The 21,249-nt window shown below is 37.9% G+C and overlaps 1 protein-coding gene across 8 annotated transcripts in view; it reads left to right on the top strand.

Moving 5' to 3' along the window:
- The window catches only part of VPS13B (vacuolar protein sorting 13 homolog B), a 915,182-nt gene that overhangs the window by 788,192 nt on the left and 105,741 nt on the right, over positions 1–21,249 (top strand). For all 8 annotated transcript variants that reach the window (XM_049854597.1, XM_049854595.1, XM_049854593.1 and 5 more), the window contains one exon: positions 8,249–8,445. In XM_049854597.1, coding sequence (XP_049710554.1) covers positions 8,249–8,445 — 197 coding nt within the window. The remainder of the gene's footprint in view (positions 1–8,248; positions 8,446–21,249) is intronic.

The raw sequence follows: 21,249 nt of genomic DNA, 5'->3' as shown, positions 1-21,249 counted from the left end.
GAAGCCACCAGCCACTTCTCGGGAGAAAGATGTGGTGGTCTGCTTCCATAAAGATTACAGCCAAGGAAACCCCATGGGTCAGTTCCAGTCTGACCTATAGGATCACTATGATTTGGAATCAACTCCACAGCAATGGGTTATTAACTAAGAAATAGTCTGCTTCCATAAAGATTACAGCCTTGGATACCCTACGGGCCAGTTCTATGCTGTCCTGTAGGGTCACTATGAGTGGGAATGGACTTGATAAGAACAAGTTTGGGTTTTTATATATATATATAGGAAAATCCTGACAAACACATAACTGATGTATTTTGGGATGTATTTCTGTAGTAGTTTACTTTCCATTTTCTGAATTTTCAGGGTAGCCTGAAATGTTCCAATTGAAATAATGTAATCACAAAGCCAGCCACACACAAAGTTGTGAACTAAATAAAGTTTTCTTTGGCTCCCGTTCAAATCTCTTTTTGAATTCTCACAATTTCTCCTTCCCTTTTTTTTTTTAGCCCCAGTGTGGGTCCAGTCCACTTTCATTGCCCTTAATAGCTTCCCACAGTGCCTTGTATGATGAAACTATTTAATACTTCTTTGTGCATTGAAACTTCCCTCTTTTTGTTGTTTGCTGTCGAGCCAGCTAAGATACTACTGTGTTTTTCAATGTGACTGCTAATTTTCTTAAGCTATTCTGTATTTTTAATATAGAGCTTCTGGAGATAGTATCAGAAACAAGCCCCCCCCCCCCCCCCGCCACTTTCTCTGTGCACCCTCTCCACCAAGGAGACTTTATTGAACTTTATGTTCTACTATTTGTATGCCTTTTTATTGTTGTTGTTAGTTGCCATCAAGTCAATTCCTATTCGTGGTGACTCCATGTGTTACAGACTAGAACTACTCCGTAGTTTCTTGGCTGTAAATTTTTTTTTTTTAACGTTTTTAGCATTTCATTGTGCTTTAGGTGAAAGTTTACAGAGCAAATTAGTTTTCCATTCAATAATTTATACACAAATTGTTTTGTGACGTTGATTGTAATCCTTGCAATGTGTCAGCACTCTCCCCGTTTCCACCATGATTCCCCTTTTACATTCATCCAGCTTTCTCTCCTCTTCTTGCCTTCTCATCTTTGCTTTTGGTCTTGTATACTTGATTGTTCCAAGGAGCTTATTCCTCATGGTTGTTATTGTTTGTTTTATCAACCTGTCTAATCTTTGGCTAAAGGGTGGACTTCAGGAGTGGCTTCAGTTCAAAGTTAACAGGGTATCTACAGGCCATAGTTTCGGGGTTTCTTCCAGTCCCTGTCAGGCCAGTAAATCTGGTCTTTTTTGTGAATTTGAATTTTGTTATACATTTTTCTCACATTCTGTCCAGGACCCTCTATCATGATCCTGGTCAGAGTGGTCAGTGGTGGTAGCTGAGCACCATCAAGTTCTTCTGGTTTCAGGCTAGGGGAGGCTATGGTTCATGTGGTCCATTAGTCCTTTGGGCTAATTGGTTCCTTGTGTCTTTGGTTTTCTTCATTCTCCTTTGCTCAGGATGGCATGAGACCAATAGTTGTATCTTAGATGGCTGCTCACAAGCATTTAAGACCTCAGACACTGCTCACCAAAGTAGGATGTAGAACATTTTCTTTATGAGCTATGTTATGCCAATTGACCTAGATGGCCCCCGAGACCATGGTCCCTAGCCCTCAGCCCCCAGCACCTCAGTCCTCTGAGGTATTTGGTTGTGTCTAGGAAGCTCCTGTGACTGTGCCCCTGTGTACTCTATTATATATATGAATATGCGTGTTGCACACACAAATATGTATGTGAAAATATCCACAGCCAAACCTATATATATACTCCCTCCTACCCCTATTCAGCACACGTTTACCTATGTAGTTGCTTACAAAATTATTGTTTGTTTTTATTGTTGTTGTAGGGTTGTATATGTTATAGTATTTACTGTGATTGCCTTTTTTTTTTTTTTGGCATCCGTCTTAGTGTCTTTCTTTGCCTAGGTTAAGGTGTGCTGACTTCTCCTATATAGTATATTGCCTTTCCCTTCACCAAAGTTAACATGTCTACTATCTAGTTAGTGATTTAACCTCCTCACCTTCTTCCCCCTGCACCTGGTAATCATCAAAAATTGTTTTTTTCCTGTGTGTAAACCTTTTCTTGACTTTTTGTAATAGCAGTGTCATACATTTGTCCTTTTGTGATTGACTTATTTTGCTCAGCATAATGTCCTGCAGATTCATCCATGTTGTGAGATGTTTCATGGATTCTTCATCTTTCTTTATTGTTGTGTAGTATTCCATTGTGTGTATGTGCCACGGTTTGTTTATCCATTCATTTGACTATCGGCACTTAGGTTGTTTCCATCTTTTTGCTATTGTGAGTAATGCTGCAATGAACATGCATATGCATATGTCTATTTGTGTGATGCCTCTTATTTCCCTAGGATATATACCTAGGAGTGGGATTGCTGAATCATATGGTTATTTCTAACTTTTTAAGGAAGCACCATATTGTTTTCCATAGTGGTTATACCATTTTACGTTCCCACCAGGAGTTGATGAGAGTTCCAATCTCCCCACAACCTCACCATCGTTTTGTTTTTTTGATAGTGCCATTCTTCCAGGGGTGAGATGGTATCACATCATAGGTCGAATTTGCATCTTGCTAAAGGCTAATGATCACGAGCATCTTTTCATGTATTTGTTGGCTGCCTGAATGTCTTCTTTGGTGAAGTGTCTGTTCATGTCCTTTGCCCATTTTTTTATTAGATTGTCTTTTTGTTGTTGAGCCGTTGGAGTTTTCTGTATATTTTAGAGATTAAACCTTTATCAGATGTGTTGTTGCCAAAGATTTTTTCCCAGTCCATAGGTTCTCTTTTTACTCTCTTGGTAAAGTCTTTTGATGAGCATAAGTGTTTAATTTTTAGGAGGCCCCAGTTATCTAGTTTATCTTCTTGAGTTTGTGCATTTTTATTTATGCTAGATATTCTATTTGTGCCATAGATTAGGGCCCCTAGCGTTGTCTCTATGTTTTCTTTAATGATCTTTATAGTTTTAGGTTTTACATTTAGGTCTTTGATCCATTTTGAGTTGGTTTTTATGTATGGATCCTGTTCCATTTTTCTGCAAATGAATATCCAGCTTGGGCAGCACCATTTTTTGAAGAGACTGTGTCTTCCCCATTTAATGAATTTTAACCCTTTGTCAAAGATCAGCTGTCCATAGCTGGATAGATTTACTTCTGGGTTCTCAGTTCTGTTCCATTGGTCTATATGCCTGTTGTTGTACCAGTACCAAGCTGTTTTGACTACTGTGGCTATATAGTAGGTTCTGAGATTGGGAAATGTGAGGCCTCCTACTTTGTTCTTCTTTTTCAAAAATGCTTTACTTATCTGGCAGTTCTTTCCTTTCAATATAAAGTTATTGATTAGCTCTTCCATCTCAATAAAGAGTGTTGTTGAAATTTGGATCAGGATTGCATTGTATCTATAGATCGCTTTGGGTAGTGTCTTGGTTATCTAGTGCTACTGTAACAGAAATAACACAAGTGGATGGCTTTAACAAAGAGAAATTTATTTCCTCACAGTAAAGTAGGCTAAAAGTCCAAATTCAGGGCATCGGTTCCAGGGGAAGGCTTTCTCCCTCTGTCACCTCTGTAGGAAAGTCCATGTCCTCAGTCTTCCCATGGTCAAGGATCTTCTCAGGCGCAGGGACTCCAGGTCAAAAGGATGCGTTCTGCTCCTGGTGCTGCTTTCTTGGTGGTATGAGGCCACCCTGTCTCTCTGCTCACTTCTCTTTTTTGTATCTCAAGAGATTGCCTCAAGACACAGTTCAGTCTTGTAGATTGAGTCCTGCTTCACTAACACAACTACCACCCATCCTCCCTCATTAACATTATAGAGGCAGGATTTACAACATATAGGAAAATCACACAATACCGGGAATCATGGCCTAGCCAAATTTATACACACATTTTGGGGGGGGACATAATTCAATCCATGACAGGTAGTATTGACATTTTCACAATGTTAAGTCTTCCTGTCCATGAGCATGGTATGTTTTTCCATTTATGAATATCTCTTTTGATTTCTTGGATTAGTGCTTTGTAGTTTCTTTATATAAGCCTTTTACATCCCTAGTTAGATCTATTCCTAAGCATTTTAACTTTGGGGGGGCTGTTGTAAATGGTATTATTTTCCTGATTTCCTTTTCAGAATTCTTTTTTTAATGTAGAGGGATCTGACTGATTTTCATATGTTGACTTTGGCCGTAATCTTGATGGAAGCAGGTTGCCAGGCCTTTTTTTTTCCAGGTACTTCTGGGTGGATTCAAACTGCCAACCTTTAGGTTAGCAGTCAATTGCAAATTATTTGCATCACCTAGGGACCTTATACCTTTGTATTGCCGTTGCCATCCAGTCGCTGCTGAGTCATAGCAACCCTGTAGGACACAGTAGAACTACTCGATAAGGTTTCCAAGGAGTGGCTGGTGGATTTGAACTGCTGACCTTTTAGTCAGCAGCTGAGCTCTTAACCACTGCACCACTAGGGCTCCAGGTGTTTATATCAGCATATTAAATAGGTTCTTTCTAAACTCATTTGCCTTTATTTCTCAAGTCATATCCTACCTGGAGAGCCGTATTTTAGTAGGTGTGCAGGAGAAAATCCTATTAAACTATGATTCCAGTGTTCCTCAACATCCTGATTCAAGGTTTGTTTTTTTTTCCCCACAAGTCCAACCCATTGTTGAGAAATATAACAAGGAGGACTCTTAATCACAACCTCCCTGATTCTTGTAACAATGCCCAAGCTTTCAAAGTGTTTTTTGACAGGAGAAGGGTAAAAAAATAACAATGGCTAACATTTCTTTAGCTCTTACTGGAAAAAAAAAAAAAACATGCTATTAAATGGTATACTCTGTCTCATGTAATCCTTATAACAATATGATGTAATTATCTTCTTTTTATGGATATGAGAACTAATGTTAGAGAACTTAACTTGCCAAGAACTCATAGCTAATAGAGCTAGGATTTGAATCCCATTAGTTGAGACTGCAAAGTTCTTGCTTACATCTTCTATACTTCTTTGTGGAGAATCTTTAATGTGCCAGAGATGGGCTCAATCACTCAGTGTGTGTATATGCATTCATTCATTTGTGAATTATTTATTCACTCAGCAGCTCTTTTTGAGCATTCACTATATACACCATACCAGGTATTGTGAAAATCCAGAGCTTTAACCAAATGGAAATCATTCCCTCGAGGAATGTGTCTACCAGGGAAGATGTCATGTATAGAAGTAACTATAATATGAGATACATGGTGATAAGAGTTGTGAAACCAATTCTCATTTTAAAAAAATACTATCGGATTCAGAAAAGGGAGAGAATTTTTCCATCTGGGGAGGTGAAAAAGCTCAACAAAAGGTGGTATTTGATTTGGGCTTTGATAGATGGGAAAGATTTAGACTTGAGACAGTAAAATAGTAGGCAGTGTAGAGCTGTTTCAGGCTACAAGAGAAGATAGGAACAAAGACCCAAAGGAGGGAAAATTAGAGAAAACTGTGCCATAGAAAGCAAGAAAAGAGAGAATTTCAAGAAAAGGTAACTAAAAGCGGAATAGCATTGATCATGTTAATTGTCCTTATCACTAAAGAGAACATATGTCTCTATTTCATCACACTGTTAGCCTCTTATGCCTATCTATTTTGTTCTTGATTATTCCCTCTAGCATCTCTCCATACATACATGTTCAAGTCACTATTTAAAGAAGAAGAAAGCTACTTAGTTATAAACTCACTGCCATCAAGCTGATTTTGACTCACAGCGACTCTATAGGACAGAGTAGAACTGCCCCATAGGGTTCCCAAGGAGCGGCTGGTAGATTCGAACTGCCGACCTTTTGGTTATTAGCCAAAAGCTTAACCACTGTACCACTTAGTTATAAGTGGAGGTAAAATTCATTCCTATTGAAAGATTAAAATCTCACTTAGGAAAGAAAGGTAAAGAAGATTCTGTTCATCCAGGAAACTTTTATTGAGATCCCAAACACTGTGTTATATGATAAGAAAGTTTTTTAAAATGTGCCATTTTTGCCCTCAAGAAACTCAGATGCTACTAAAGGAGACAAACTTGTAAATAAGGCATTGCATGGAGTAAGGAGTTCTGTGACAGAGGAGGGTGCAGATACACAGGTGCCACAGACAGGCAGCGATCAGCTCTGAGGATGGTAGTTAGGGAATGCTGCAGAAGAGGACACACATCTGGGCCCTGTTTTTGTTTTTGAAAGACAAATTTAATCAACCCACTATTATTATTTTAGAACTCATTTTTTTAATTTAACAATATGCTTTGAATGTGTTTTGTGTTAGTATAGATTTTCTGCATTCATTTTAATGATTGTATAGTAATCTACTTTATAGATGTGCATGTTATATTTAACCAGTCTCCTACTGATAAATATTTGAGTTGTCTGTAACTAAACAGTACTGAAAGAAACATGTGTGTATGCATGCATTTAATAGCTATTACCAAACTGTCCTTCAAAAATGCATACATACATATATATATACACACACACACACACACACACACACACTTGCATTGGAATCTCTGTAAATAAATTCTTAGAAATGTACTTCCTTTGTAGGCCAAAGGATATAAACATGTTATAGATATTGCCAAATTGCTGTCCAAAAGTAATGTGTAGGAATGCCTTTTTTTTTCACACCTGTACAGAAATTGGAACTGTCTTTTTAAACTATGCCAAATTATTATATATTACATTACCGATTTAATTTGCATTTTATCTTTAAGTGTTAGTAAAATCGAGTATCTTTTCATATTCACTAGCTGTTTATATTTCTTCTGTGATCTAATTGCTGTCAGGACCTGTATTTTACCCTAATTCAAGCTAATAAGTTATCTTGTTAGCGTTTCACAGATTTGGCAGAAGACTTAAGACTCCTGAGTCAGAAACAAACATATCAGGCACGGCACAGCAAGCAGTGTGAGCATCATGTTGCATTGGTTCCTCTCATCCTCAAGTCCGACAGGGATGATGCAGAGGGGCACTAGGTAGATGCTGTACCCACAGTAGATAGGTGTCACAGCTGACAAACACAGAGCTTGGCGGATCCACCTTTTTTATAGCAAGTCTGCTTTTTCTCCTGGAGAGAGACATTACAGCATCCAAGCCCTCTTATCTTTGGTGTACCCAGCAACAACTTGCAGGGAAGCTTAGAGATTGCCCACCCTAACAACTGCCTTTGCTTATTTTTCTATAGGCTTATCACTTTCTCGTTGATTTGTCAGAGCTCTCCGCATTCAGAGCAGTTACTCTTTGATCTGTCATTGAATGTTCCACCACCACCACCAGTTGCCGTCAAGTCATTTCTGACCCATGGCAACCCCATGTGTGTCACAGTTGGACTGTGCTCCATAGCGCTTTCAATGATTAATTTTTCAGTAGATCACCAGACCTTTCATCTAAGGTGCCTCTGGGTAGATTAGAACCACCAGACTTGCAGTTAATAGCCGAGCACCTTAACCTTTTGGACCACCCAGGGACTCTCATTCAGTGTTACCTATGTCTTATCCTAGTTTGTTTCTTTTTTAATTTGATTTTATCAGATGTGGGATTTTTTTTTCCCCCTTACATGGGTTTCATGCCATACATAGAAAAGGCTGTCCTATTACAGGAAAAACCTTATCTGCTGTTTTATTCTTTTATGCTTTCAATTTTTTGCCTTTAACTTTTTGATCCTTTGGAATTTACTTTCATGTAATAAAGAATGTAAAGACCCACTTTTAGTTTTACCAAATGGCTGGCCAGTTCTTGCAACCTCATTTTTCCATCTTTTCCTTGTTTGTTTGAAATGGCACCTTCATTACATACTAAATTTTCATCTATACTTCTTTTTCTGGACTTTTCTATTCTTCTAATCTATGTGTATACTACTACTCCAACTTTACTGTTTCGATTACTATAGCTTTATCATACATTAACACCTATTACAACTCGTTCCCCCTTATTTCTTTTCTACTTAAGAAAATGTCTTGGTTGTTTTCACATATTATTCTTGAGTGGGTCTTTTAAAATAAAGTAAATTAAAAAATTCTAAACCCCTTTATAGCCTTATCCCCCTTTAAAAATCTTATTAATATTAAAACTTTTATGGTGGTTTAATTTGCATTTCAACCAATACAGAAGCATAGTTTGTATTTGCTGTTTCTAAAATCTTGTTTATTTTAACATAGGTTCCATGTAGTTTGGAATACTGGGATGAACTCCAGAAAGTTTTTGTTGCATTTCGAGAATTCAATCTGTCTGAAAGCAAAGTTTGTGAACTGCAGTTGCCAGATATCAATCTTGTGAACGACCAGAAGAAACTAGTATCCTCGGATCTTTGGAGAATTGTCTTGAACACCAGTCAGAATGGAGCTGATGACCAAAGGTAACTCAGTGAGATAATGAAATAATGGTGTTACACAAGGAAACAACTGTCAAGACATCTTTGCTTATCTGGTAACCCTTCACTTAGCTGCATTTCAGCTGTCTAGTAGCTGCATCTGTCTGAAGTACAGCTGAGAACCAGGAAGATAAAAACTAAGCTTTCAAAATCATGCATTGTATTCATGAGACAGCCCTGTAGGCCCTCAGTAAAAACATGTTTCTTAAATATAAGCAGAAAAAATATATAAAAAACAAACTAAAAAAAATTTTTTTCTAGTCATCTTGAACCAAAAAATATAAGAAAAGGAGCCCTACACACCTTAATAGACGTTAAAAAAAAATTTTTTTTTTTCATTTTGGCGAAAATATCTATATAACAAAACATTTGCCAATTCAACATTTTTTACACATACAATTCAATAACATTGATTACATTCATCATGTTTTACGACTATCACCACCATCCATTTCCAGATTATTCCACCACTATTAACAGAAACTTCATGCCCCCTAAGCAATGGCTCCCCTTTCTCCCTTCCTTCCACCCCTGGTAACCACTAGTAAACTTTGGTCTCTATACATTTGCCTATTCTGGACATTTCATATAAGTGATATCATTACAATATTTGTCCTTTTGTGACAGACATATTTCAGTTATCAATGTTTTCAAGGTTCACCCGTGGAGCATGTATCAGAACTTCATTTATCTTTGTGGCTGAATAATATGCCATTCTGTGTATATACCAAGTTTTGTTTATCCATTCATCTGTTGATGGACTTTTAGGCTGTTTCTACCTTTGGCTATTGTGAATAGTGCCACAGTGAACATTGGTGTACCGGTTTCTGTTTGTGTTCCTGCTTTCACTTCTTTTTGAGTATATGCCTAGGATTGGGATTGCTAAGTTACATGGAGTTCTATGTTTAACATTTTGAGGAACTGCCAAACTTTTCCACGGTGGCTGTGCCATTTTACAATCCCACCATTAGTGGATGAGAGTTTCTCTACAGCTTTGTCAACACTTTTTCCGTTTTTTTTTATCATATCCATTCTAGTCAGGGTGAAGTGGTATCTCACTGTGGTTTTGATTTGCATCTCCCTTATGATGTTGAGCATCTCTTAATGTATTAGACATTTGTATGTCTTCTTTGGTGAAATCTCTATTCAAGTCCTTCACCCATTTTTTGATTGGGCTTTTTGTCTTTTAGTATATTCTGGATATTAGACCCTTATCAGATACATGGTTTCCCAAAATTTTCTCCCAACCTTTAGGTTGTCTCTTTGCTTTGTTGATAATTCAGTAGACTCTTAATGACACAGTAATCGATATGTATGGTGAGGTTAACTAAATGTATGATGAGGTTAACTAAACTGAATTGTAAAAAGGTAAATTTTGGAAGTATTTTCCATCTTAAATGGTTTTAAGAAATTTTAGAAGACAAACTTCCAGATATGAGGAAAACATTGTTGTTGTTAGAGGCCATCGAGTGAGTTTCAACTCATGGTGACCCCATGTGTTACAGAGTAGAACTGCTCCTTTCCTGGCTATAATCTTTATGAAGCAGATCCCCGGGCCTTTTCTCTCACAATACCACTAAACCAAAAAAAACCACTGACACTAGGAGGGTTTAAACCACCAACCTTTAGGTCAGCAGTCAAGCGCAAACAGTTGTACCAACTAGGGACCTTTAGGAAAACATGGCTAACCAGAATAACTTATACCCAAGGGGTATCAGATAGCCAGTGTTTTATTCAGTTATAGAGTCTACTTGGCCATAGTGAATCACTAGGGCTATAGACTTAGGTATTCTGAATCACGTAACAAGACCTTCCTATTCTACACCTCCTAAAGGAGATGGGTTAGTAGCAGCAGAGAGGGCCAGATTGTCCCCATTTTCAATGTTTGCCTGCTCATCCACTGACTTATAGTGGAGAAAAACGGTTTCAACTACTTGTTCTCCAGCCCTTCTTTTAGTTTACACATCCCTGTTTAGGCCTTTTGGCTAATGGTTCCAAAAAGACCAAAAAAAGGGACTAAACCACAATAAGTAGAAGAATTTACTTGGGTCATATATTATTATAGGCCAGTGTGGGCTGTGCCCATCTTTTTGTCCATCCTTGTTGATCAGCCCTAATTTCGGATTCTGCTAATGGGCTTTAAATTTTACTTCTTTTATATATTTCCTTCTTTATTTCTCACAAAAATATTCTGACACTAACAAACAGAGAGAAAAAGCATCTACCATTTTAATACCCTTCAGATTAACTGTTTTCTCTTTTCTGTGTTGCCTTTATTTTTGCCCATATGTATGCATGCTTTTACAGCATTATAATCATAGCATGTGATTTTGTATTTTGATTCCTAATTTATATTAATAGTTGTGAATAGTTTTTCTTTAAAAGTATTTTAATTGATGATAATATGTGTTCATTGAAGAACATTGGAAAATAACACCCACCCATAATCATATGCTGAGATAACTTTCATTAATATTTTGACCTGTAGTCTGTCTTTTTCATTAAATACTTTTTATCATTAATAATAATTTTTATATTTTAAATATTCTATCTCTAGGTCACTTTAAAAATAATTACCCTCCTTGGTATATTACCTAGTAATATACAGTTAGTGAAAAATATTGGGGGCGAGGGACAGTCTTGATTTTACTGTATATAATGGAATGAAAAGAATACCCACCCTGTGAGGAGTCAGCAGATAGAGAGAGCACCTTTTCTGACTAAGTATAGTTACCTGGTTAGAAACAAGGAAAAATCAGAATATTGGAGCTATAGATAATTATATTGATTTTTTTTTAATCTGAGTTTCACTAATACTATCAAGTTAAACAAATAGTATCAAGTTAAAAAAACTGCCCCATAGGGTTTCCAAGGCTGAAATCTTTACGAAAGCAGACTGCCACATCTTTCTTTCATAAAGCCACTGGTGGGCTCGAACCACCAACCTTTCAGTTAGCCACCAAGCGCTTAACCACTTTGCCACCAGGGCTCCTTAAAAGAAGCATTTTAGACACAATTAATTCCTGTGAACCAGAAACATTCTTAACAGTTACTTTTCTGGTAAGCTTAGCACAATAGAAATGTGCAGTCTTTGGAGAATGGAAATCTCTGCAGACGTCAAAATCAGTCAGTTTTTCACCAAAGCTTTTGATATTATAACCACAGAGCTCATTTAGTCCTCACCTGGGGTTTTTCATCCTGTCAGATATTTCACAATTGATTTCTCTTTAAATTGTTAGGATTAATCATTTTCAGGTAGAAATTAATGTTAATAAAGTTAAGTTAGAAGAGTTGGTTTAAAAGTCAGCATAATAAAATACTATTAAGATGTTTTTCAAAAGGGACAATACATTTTCATTGAATTTCTAGAAAGAGACCATCAGTGCTTTGATAAATGTGTCAACATTTCATGCAGAAAGAAAAATTCTTCTACAATCAATTATATTCTGCCACAGGAGAAATCTAGATCTGGACATAAACGTAGCACTTTTATGATTAAAGATTGTCTTCTTATAAATAATAATCCAAGTCATTTGAAAAGGATGTGCATCAGGATGTTGGCCATTACTCGAAGAAGGGTCATAAAATTAAGTCCTATGAAGCTTAATCTTATTTAGAAAGAGAATATCTTGCCCACAATTGGCATGAAGTTGCAACAGTGTAGGGCAACTGGTATCATTGTAGGTATGTGAATAGAGTCAGTATTTCACTGAGAATTTCAAGTTAGAAAGCCTGAGCTTAAGTCCTGGCTGTATCACCAACTAGCTATGTGACCTTGAGAAAGATGTTTAGCCTCTGTAATACCAATGCTTCGATCTTAAAGCATGGGTAATGGTACCCATCTCCCAGAGCTGAAAAGAATAACTGAAATAATATACATATTAAAGCACTTGAGCAATTATAAAGCCCAGTGTAACCAGAATCTATTCATTTTTTGACCAGGTTCTGGCCCCTACTTGAATGTTACTTCCAGATTAAATTGCCTACCTGCAAAGGCAGTGTGTATATTTATGACGGCAGTAATATAAAGTTTTAAAACACTGTCAATAGAGCTGCCGTATAAGAAAATAAAAATTGTGTTTTATAATCTATCCCGACTGGTAGAGATTAGACTAGAAAAATAAAATGTAATGCATCATCTTACATCATCATTAAAACTAGTATATTTTTAGAAGAGGCAATGATTTATGGTCAGAAAGGAAGGATTAGAAGACTAGTAAAATACTTTGTTTCTTTGGTTTCCAGTTTTAATAGTCTTTCCTGCATTGTGGAAGACTGCTTCAAGTACCATTTTTGAGCAGCTGCTGCCCACTAACTATAACAATGTGCTAAATGAGCACACTGGGCTTAGTGATGATGGTACCTAAGGATAATTAACAATTAAGGACCTACATCAGACTGAGAAATTCAATCAAGAGAGTAAACCCCAGTACCAAATCTTAATGATTTAGACTTACGGATCAAAAGTTTACTCATTTAGTTAAAATTGATGTAAATCTGGTGGTTTCCAATACTTAGAAAATAAAGTGGTACTATCACTGATTGACGATGAATGAGATGCCATTCCTCTGCTATTTGTCATTCCCAGCATAGTATACCATATGATTGTCCAATTCAGAGTGGCCAATACCAGTTCATTTCAGCTCACTAATGCCTAGGATATGGATCTTTATGCAGTGTATTTCATTTTTGATACCTTCCAATTTTCCTGGACTCATACTTCGTACGTCTCATGTTCTAATTTTTATCAGATATTTGCAGCTGTTCCTTCTCATTTTGAGTCATGCCACCTCAGCAAATGAAATTCACAAAAGCTTTACTGCATTCACATCATTAAGATCGACTCTACTTTGAGGAGGCAGCTCTTCCCCAGTCGTATTTTGAGTGCCTTCGGACCTGAGACATCTTCTGACACTATACTGGACGGTATTCCACTGCTAGTCATAAGGTTTCACTGGCCAATTTTTTTCAAAAGTAGACCTCCAGGTCTTTTTTACTAGTCTTAGCCTAGAAGCTCCTCTGAAACCTGTCCACCACAGGTAACCCTGTTGGTAATTGAAATTACCAGTGGCATAGCTTCCAGCATCACAGCAAAATGCAAGCCACCACAGTACGACAAACTGGCAGACACATGGGACTGACTGTCACCGCTGTCAGTGATAGGATGAAATCCATACACCTAAAAAGAAGACCAATTAATGTGACTATTATTAAAATTTATGCACTGACCACTAATGGCAGAGATGAAGACATTGGAGATTTTTTCCCACTTGTGCTGTCTGAAATTGACTAAAATGCACTCAAGATGCACTGGTAATTACTGGTGATTGGAATGCAAAAATTGGAAACAAAGAAGAAGGATCAGTAGTTGGAAAGTATGGCCTTGGTGATAGAAACTACACCAGAGATTACATGATAGAATTTTGCAAGACTAATGGCTTATTCATTGGAAATACCTTTCTTCAACAACATGAATGACAACTATACACATGGACCTTGCCAGATGGAATCCACAGGAATCAAATTGACTATTATGTGTGGAAAATAATGGTAGAGATGTTCAATATGATCAGTCAGAACAAGGCCAGGGGGCAACTGAAGAACAGACCATCAGTTGCTCAAATGAAAGTTCAAGTTGAAGAAAATTAGAGAAGGTAGGAGGGAGCAGGACAGCTGGTAATAGGGAATAGAAGGGAGAGTGTTGACATGTCGTGGGGTTGTTAACCAGTGTCATACAACAATGTGTGTACTGTTTGATGAGAAGCTAGTTTGTTCTGTAAACCTTCATCTAAAGTTCAATTAAAAAAAAAAAAATTAGGGCAAGTCCACAGAGCCAAAATATGACCTTGAGTATATTCCACCTAAATTTAGAGACCATCTCAAGAACAGACTTGACTCTTTGAACACTAATGACTGAACACCAGACAAGTTGTGGAATGACATCAAGGACATCATACATGAAGAAAGCAAAAGGTTATTAAAAAGATAGGAAAGAAAGAAAAGACCAAAATGGATGTCAGAAGAGACCCTAAAACTTGCTCTTGAACATACGGTAGCTAAAGCGAATGGGAGAAATGATGAAGTAAAAGAGCTGAATGAAAGATTTCCAAGGGCAGCTCAAGAAAACGAAGTAAAGTATTATAATGAAATGTGCAAATACCTGGAGTTAGAAAATCAAAAGGGAAGAACACTCTTGGCATTTCTCAAGCTGAAAGAACTGAAGAGAAAATTCAAGCCTCAAGTTGCAATATTAAGGGATTCTATAGGCAAATATTGAACAACATAGGAACCATCAAAAGAAGTTGGAAGGAATACACAGAGTCACTGTATGAAAAAGAATTGGCGAAAAGCACAACTCCGGAATTCACGGAATACCAACTGAGATGTTTCAACAAACAGATGCAGCCCTGGAGGTGCTCACTTGTCTATGTCAAGAAATTTGGAAAACAGTTTCCTGGCCAACCAACTGGAAGAGATCTATATTTGTGCTTATTCCAAAAAAAGGAATTCCAACAGAATGCAGAAATTATTGAACAATATTATTAATATCACACAAAAGTAAAATTTTGCTGAAGGTCATTCAAAAGAAGTTGCAGCATTACATTGGCAGGGAACTGCCAGAAGTTCCAGCCTGATTCGGAAGAGGTTGTGGAATGAAGGATATCATTGCTCTTCTCAGATGAATCTTGGCTGAGAGCAGAGAGTACCAGAAAGATATTTACCTGTGTCTTATTGACTACGCAAAGGCATTCAACTCTGTGGATCATAACAAATTATGAATAACATTGAAAAGAATGGGAATTCCAGAACACTTAATTGCACTCATGAGGTACCTGTCCATAAACCAAGAGGCAGTTGTTCGAATATAACAAGGAGATACTGCTTCATTGAAAATCAGGAAAGGTGTGCATTAGGGTTATATCTTTTCACGATACCTATTCAATCTGTATGCTGAGCATATAATCCAAGAAGCTGGACTATATGAAGAAGAATGGGGCATCAGGTTTGGAGGAAGACTCATTAACAATGCACAATGTGCAGATGACACAGCCTTACTTATTGAAAGTGAGAAGGACCTGAAGCACTTACTGATGAAGATCAAAGACCACAGCCTTCAGTATGGATTACACCTCAACATAAAGAAAACAAAAATACTCCTAACTGGACAATAAGCAACATCATGATAGATGGACAAAATATCGAAGTTGTCGAGGATTTCATTTTATTTGAATCCACTACCAACGGTCATGGAAGCAACAATCAAGATATCAAACGATGTAGTACACTGGACAAATCCGCTGCAAAAGGATTTAAAAAAGTGTTAAAAAAAACAAAGATGTCACTTTGGGGTCTAAGGTATACCTGACCCAAGCCACGACATTTTCAGTTGCCTAATATGTTTGTGAAAACTAAACAATGAATAAGAAGACCTAAGAAGTGATGCCTTTGAATTACGGTGTTTGCAAACAGCATTGAATATACCACGAACTGCCAGAACAAACAAATCTGTCTTGGAAGAGGTACAGCTAGAATCCTCCTTAGAAGCAAGGGTGGCAAGACTTTGTCTCATGTACTGAGAGTACATGCTCTCATGTACTTTATCAGGAGAGACCAGTCCCTTGAGAAGGACATTCATGCTTGGTAAAGAATAGGGTCAGCAAAAAAGAGGAAGACCCTCAAGGAGATCGATTGGCTCACTGCCTGCGACAATGGACTCAAGCATAACAACGATTGTAAAGATGACGCAGAACCAGGCAGTGTTTTCATTCGGTTGTACGTAGGCAAGCTGTGAGTCAGACTGACTCAAAGACACCTAACAACAACATCACTGATGCTTAAAAAAAAAGATAAATTGAATAGGGAGAACTCCAGATCTACTTCAGACAAACAAACAATTGTGAATTAGGAAAAAAAACTGGCAAAGTATGTAGGAGGATCAGAAATTGAAGAGAATTAACGCATTTCTAGCTTTGATATGGGAGAACTGTGGTAACACTGACATCAAAAATCAGTCATTTCTTTTTTTGAGAGAGGAAATTTAAGTTCAGTGGGTGTTACTTTTTCTAATAGTTATTAGCATCAAAGGACTTATTTATCCCAAAGGACATTCCCTAAAATATTTTCCTTTTCTTCATGTTTAAATACATACCTTTCATTCCCCAAATCCCTGAATATATTTCCCCTTTATTCACACTGCATCATATACAACGGTAGATACTGGGGACACAAAATGCACACAATTGACATTGTTCCTGTCCTGAGAACAGGAACGATGAAGGGACGCAGACAAGTAAACAGTAGTTACAACTTAGTGTAATAGGGTTAAGAGGGCAGTGGTGGTTCGGTGGTAGAATTCTTGCTTTCCATGCACTGCATCATATACAACGGTATATACTGGGGACACAAAATGCACACAATTGACATTGTTCCTGTCCTGAGAACAGGAACGATGAAGGGACGCAGACAAGTAAACAGTAGTTACAACTTAGTGTAATAGGGTTAAGAGGGCAGTGGTGGTTCAGTGGTAGAATTCTTGCTTTCCATGCAGGGGACCCTGGTTCAAATTTCCAGTCATTGTACCTCAAGTGCAGCCACCACTCATCTCTCCATGGGGCTCGTATGTTGCTGTGATGCTGAACAGGTTTCAACAGAGCTTCCAGACGAAGATGGACTAAGAAGAAAGGCCTGGCAATTTACTTCTGAAAATCAGCCAATGAAAGCCTTACGGTCTGTTCTTGTTGTGCACAGGGTCCGCATGAGTCAGGGCACTCAATGGCCACTAACAACAATAAAACAACAACAATAAAAAAAAAAAAAAAAACAATAGGCAAGGTTAAAGGATGGTGCAGCAAGCTGGGGGGTAGGAACAGTGGTGAACCATCCCAGTCCTATGCCTGAAGGAATTCTAACTCAGAGGGGTATCTGTAGCTGCTTTTGACAAGGATACAGCCATTTTACAGAGAGCTGACCAAGAAGGAGCCAGAGGAATATGTACCTTTTTACCTCAGTATCCTCTTGCCTTCTAATCTCTTGTGGATACCTCCCACTGGCTAAACCCAAGAATAAGCCAAAGGACAAAGTAGCTTGTTGGTGTAGTCCACAAAGGCCAGCTTCTAGGGGGAGAGAAGAGTTGGGGAAGGGAGAAGGTGGGTCTAGAGAGCAAACAAAGGCATCCAGCACATACTTTATTTGTAATTTGCAGTTCTTACCCAGTGACTGGCCCTGGGAGGGACAAAAGGAAACAGTGGTGAGCTCTCCTCTTAGGCTTTGGGCCACACTGCCCGGTTTCCTGGGTTTGATATCAGTCAGGTGTCTTCTGATGGATCAGAACAACTTTCTACTTTCTTGCCTCTTCTTATCCTCACCCCCAACTGGGTAACTACAAAAGTACTTACTTTGACAGTATAAAGGCATTTATCATGTAACACAATAACTGTACAGATCTTGATATATTTATATCCAGGTAACTTAGTTGCTGAACTCTGTTCACTTGTGCCAGGTCTTTGGAGGTTTGTTGTCCATTAAAATATGTGAGAGCAGATTCCTTATAACAGTTTTTATCCCCACCCCCAAAATGCTTATTCATGGGAGAAGGCATCCTGGAAAGAGAAGAGACTTAAGGGTGTGTGGCTCTGTCCTCACGTGATGCAAACTGAAACTCTGGTGAGTTTTTTGGAGTTCTTTCATCTTTGGATATGCCAGCAAAAGAAAAAAAAATTCTTGTACATTTGCCCAAGATCCCATAAAAGAAGTATGTTCACTCATATTTAGTAACCTTTGAGACAGTGATCCACAGCTTTGTTTGTTTGCGTGGAGAGGAGCTGCTTTTATTTCTCAAAGCCTTGATTGTTCACATTTATAGACATTGAAGACATCAGAGAACAAGAGTTGATGATCATGTCCCTGAATAATTTCTTCTCCCTGCCTGTTGAGCTCTCTCCTACCACAAGGTGACTATGGCCTCCAAATAGTGTTCCCCTCCATTTTTTGCTTGGATCTGTAATTTTGGATGCATCTAGGTTTGTTGTGTAACATTTTTTTAATCCTTTGAATTTCATAAGCCATTTAGACATAAATCTTGACATTTGGAACTGCTTTGCCACCTGTGTTTCTAGTCATGTGATAATATAATTCAGGGTGTACCGAGAATATTGTATTATTTTTTTCCTGGTATTAAATCTGAGTTTTCTCTTCCCTAGTGGAAGGAATATTTGTATTTTTTTCCAAATTGTCCTTGAAGGCTTTTGCTATTTCCTTTTTGTTGATAGTTGAAATCTATATAAGAATCCCTCCAGAGAGCTGGTCTTTTGCCAAGTAGTCTTTCTCCTCATACATGTTCCCCAAACTACTCAGTGTTCCCCAGGTCTCATCTAAAGTTCTAGGCTGAAGGTAATAACTAGGTCTCAGTGTCATACTGCTTATTCTCTGAACCTTGAGAATCTCTGAACCTTTTTTTGTTATCATGGTGGTAGTGGTTTTCAAGTCAGATTTAAAGGAGCACTTTATCTGAGGGCCCTTTAAGGCTGTTTTTCAAAGCACAGATTGCAACCATTAGTGGGTCATGAAAACAATTTAGTGAGTAGCAACCAATTTTTTTTTTTTTTTAAGTAAAATAGAAATATTAGAGTTTGGCATGTTTTCAGGAAACCTTTTTTTTTAATGTGTGTACGCCACCACTTGTCTATCAGTTTGTAGTACTGTGGTGGCTTGTGTGTTCCTGTGATGCTGGAAGCTATGCCAACAGTATTTCAAATACCAGCAGAGTCACCCATGGTTGATTCCAACTCATAGCGACGGAGTAGAACTGCCCCATAGGGTTTCCAAGAAGCACCTGGTGGATTCGAACTGCATACCTTTTGGTTAGCAGCCATAGCTGTTAACCACTACACCACCAGCGTTTCCTGACGTGGACTAGTATCGGCCATTTTGAATTGGGCAATCATGGTCTACTGTGCCAGGAATGACGAATTGAATAGGAATGGCATCAGATTCATTGTCAAAAAGAACATTTCAGAATCAATTCTAAAGTACAACACTGTCAGTGACAATATAATATCCATACACCTTCAAGGAAGACCAGTTAATATGACTATTCAAATTTACATATTAACCACTAATGCCAAAGATGAAGAAATTGAAGATTTTTACCAACTTCTGCAATCTGAAATTCATCAAACATGCAATCAAGATGCATTGATAATTACCAGTGGTTGGAATGCAAAAGTTGGAAACAAAGAAGGATCAGTAGTTGGAAAATATGGCCTTGGTGATAGAAACAACACAGGAATTCACATGATAGAATTCTGCAAGACCAATAACTTACTCATTCCAGACACCTTTTTTCAACAACGTAAATGGCGACTATACATGTGGACCTCACTAGATGAAATCCACAGGAATCAGATTGCCTCTGTGGAAACAGACAATGGAGAAGCTCAGTATCAGCCAGAACAAGACCAGGGACTGACTGCAGAACAGACCATCAGTTGCTCGTATGCAAGTTCAGGTTGAAGCTGAAGACAATTAAAGTAAGTCCACAATAGCCAAAGTATGGCCTTGAGCATATTTCACCTGAATTGAGAGACCATCTCGAGAATGGATTTCACACATTGAACACTAATGACCAAAGATCAGACAAGTTGTGGGACGGTATGAAGGACATCATGCATGAAGAAAGCAAAAGGTCATTAAAAAGACAGGAAAGAAAGAAAAGATCAAAGTGGATGTCAGAAGAGATTCTGAAACTTGCTGTTGAACATAAAATAGTTAAAGTGAATGGAAGAAATGATGAAGTAAAAGAGATGAACAGAAGATTTCAACGCACGGCTCAAGAAGATAAAGTATTATAATGAAATGTGCAAAGACCTATAGTTAGAAAACCAGAAGGGTGGAACACACTCAGAATTTCTCAAGCTGAAAGAACCGAAGAAAAAAATTCAAGCCTCAAGATGAAATATTGAAGAATTTTATGGACAAAACTTTCAATTTTTATAATAGCAGTGGAACATTGTCTGATATTGTGCTGGAAGATGAGCCCCCTCAGGTTGGAAGGACAAGATGGACTGACACAGTGGGTGCAACAGTGGGCTCTCGCATAGCAACCATTGTGAGGGTGGCGCAGGACCAAGCAGTGTTTTGTTCTCTTATACACTCAGTCGCTGTGAAATGGAACTGACATGGGCAAAATACTGAACACAGGAAGCATCAAAAGAAGATGAAAGGAATACACAGTCAAGCTATGGTATTTTCAGTGGCCTCATATTTTTTTTTTTTCATATGCATGTGAAAGCTGGATAATGATTAAAGACGACTGAGGAAGAATTGATGTGTTTGAATTATGATGTTGGTGAAGAATATTGAAAATACCATGGACTGCCAGAAGAACGAACAAATCTGTTTTGGAAGAAGTACAGCCACAATGCTCCTTAGAAGGGAGGATGGCAAGACTTCATCTTATGTACTTTGGGCATGTTATCAGAAGGGACCAGTCCCTGCAGAAGGACATCATGCTTGATAAAGTAGAGGGGCATTGATAAAGAGGAAGACCCTCAACAAGATGGATTGACATTGCGGCTACAACAATGGGTTCAAACATAGCAACAATTGGCAGTATTTTGTTTGCTTTATCCAGGATCGCTATGAGTCGGAACCAACTCAATGGCACTTAACATGTGTATACTGCTTTTTTTTTTCCCCAGTTTTATATGTGTACACTGTGAATACTGGGTGTATTTCTCATTTTTGGTTAGGGTTAAACACTTGAAAAACAATGACTAAGGTGTAGAGAGA

The sequence above is a fragment of the Elephas maximus genome, chromosome 15 (assembly GCF_024166365.1).
Source record: "Elephas maximus indicus isolate mEleMax1 chromosome 15, mEleMax1 primary haplotype, whole genome shotgun sequence".
In the NCBI taxonomy this organism is placed as follows: domain Eukaryota; kingdom Metazoa; phylum Chordata; class Mammalia; order Proboscidea; family Elephantidae; genus Elephas; species Elephas maximus.
The sequence above is the reverse complement of the archived record's forward strand: the minus strand, read 5'-3'. Positions and strand labels throughout refer to the sequence as shown.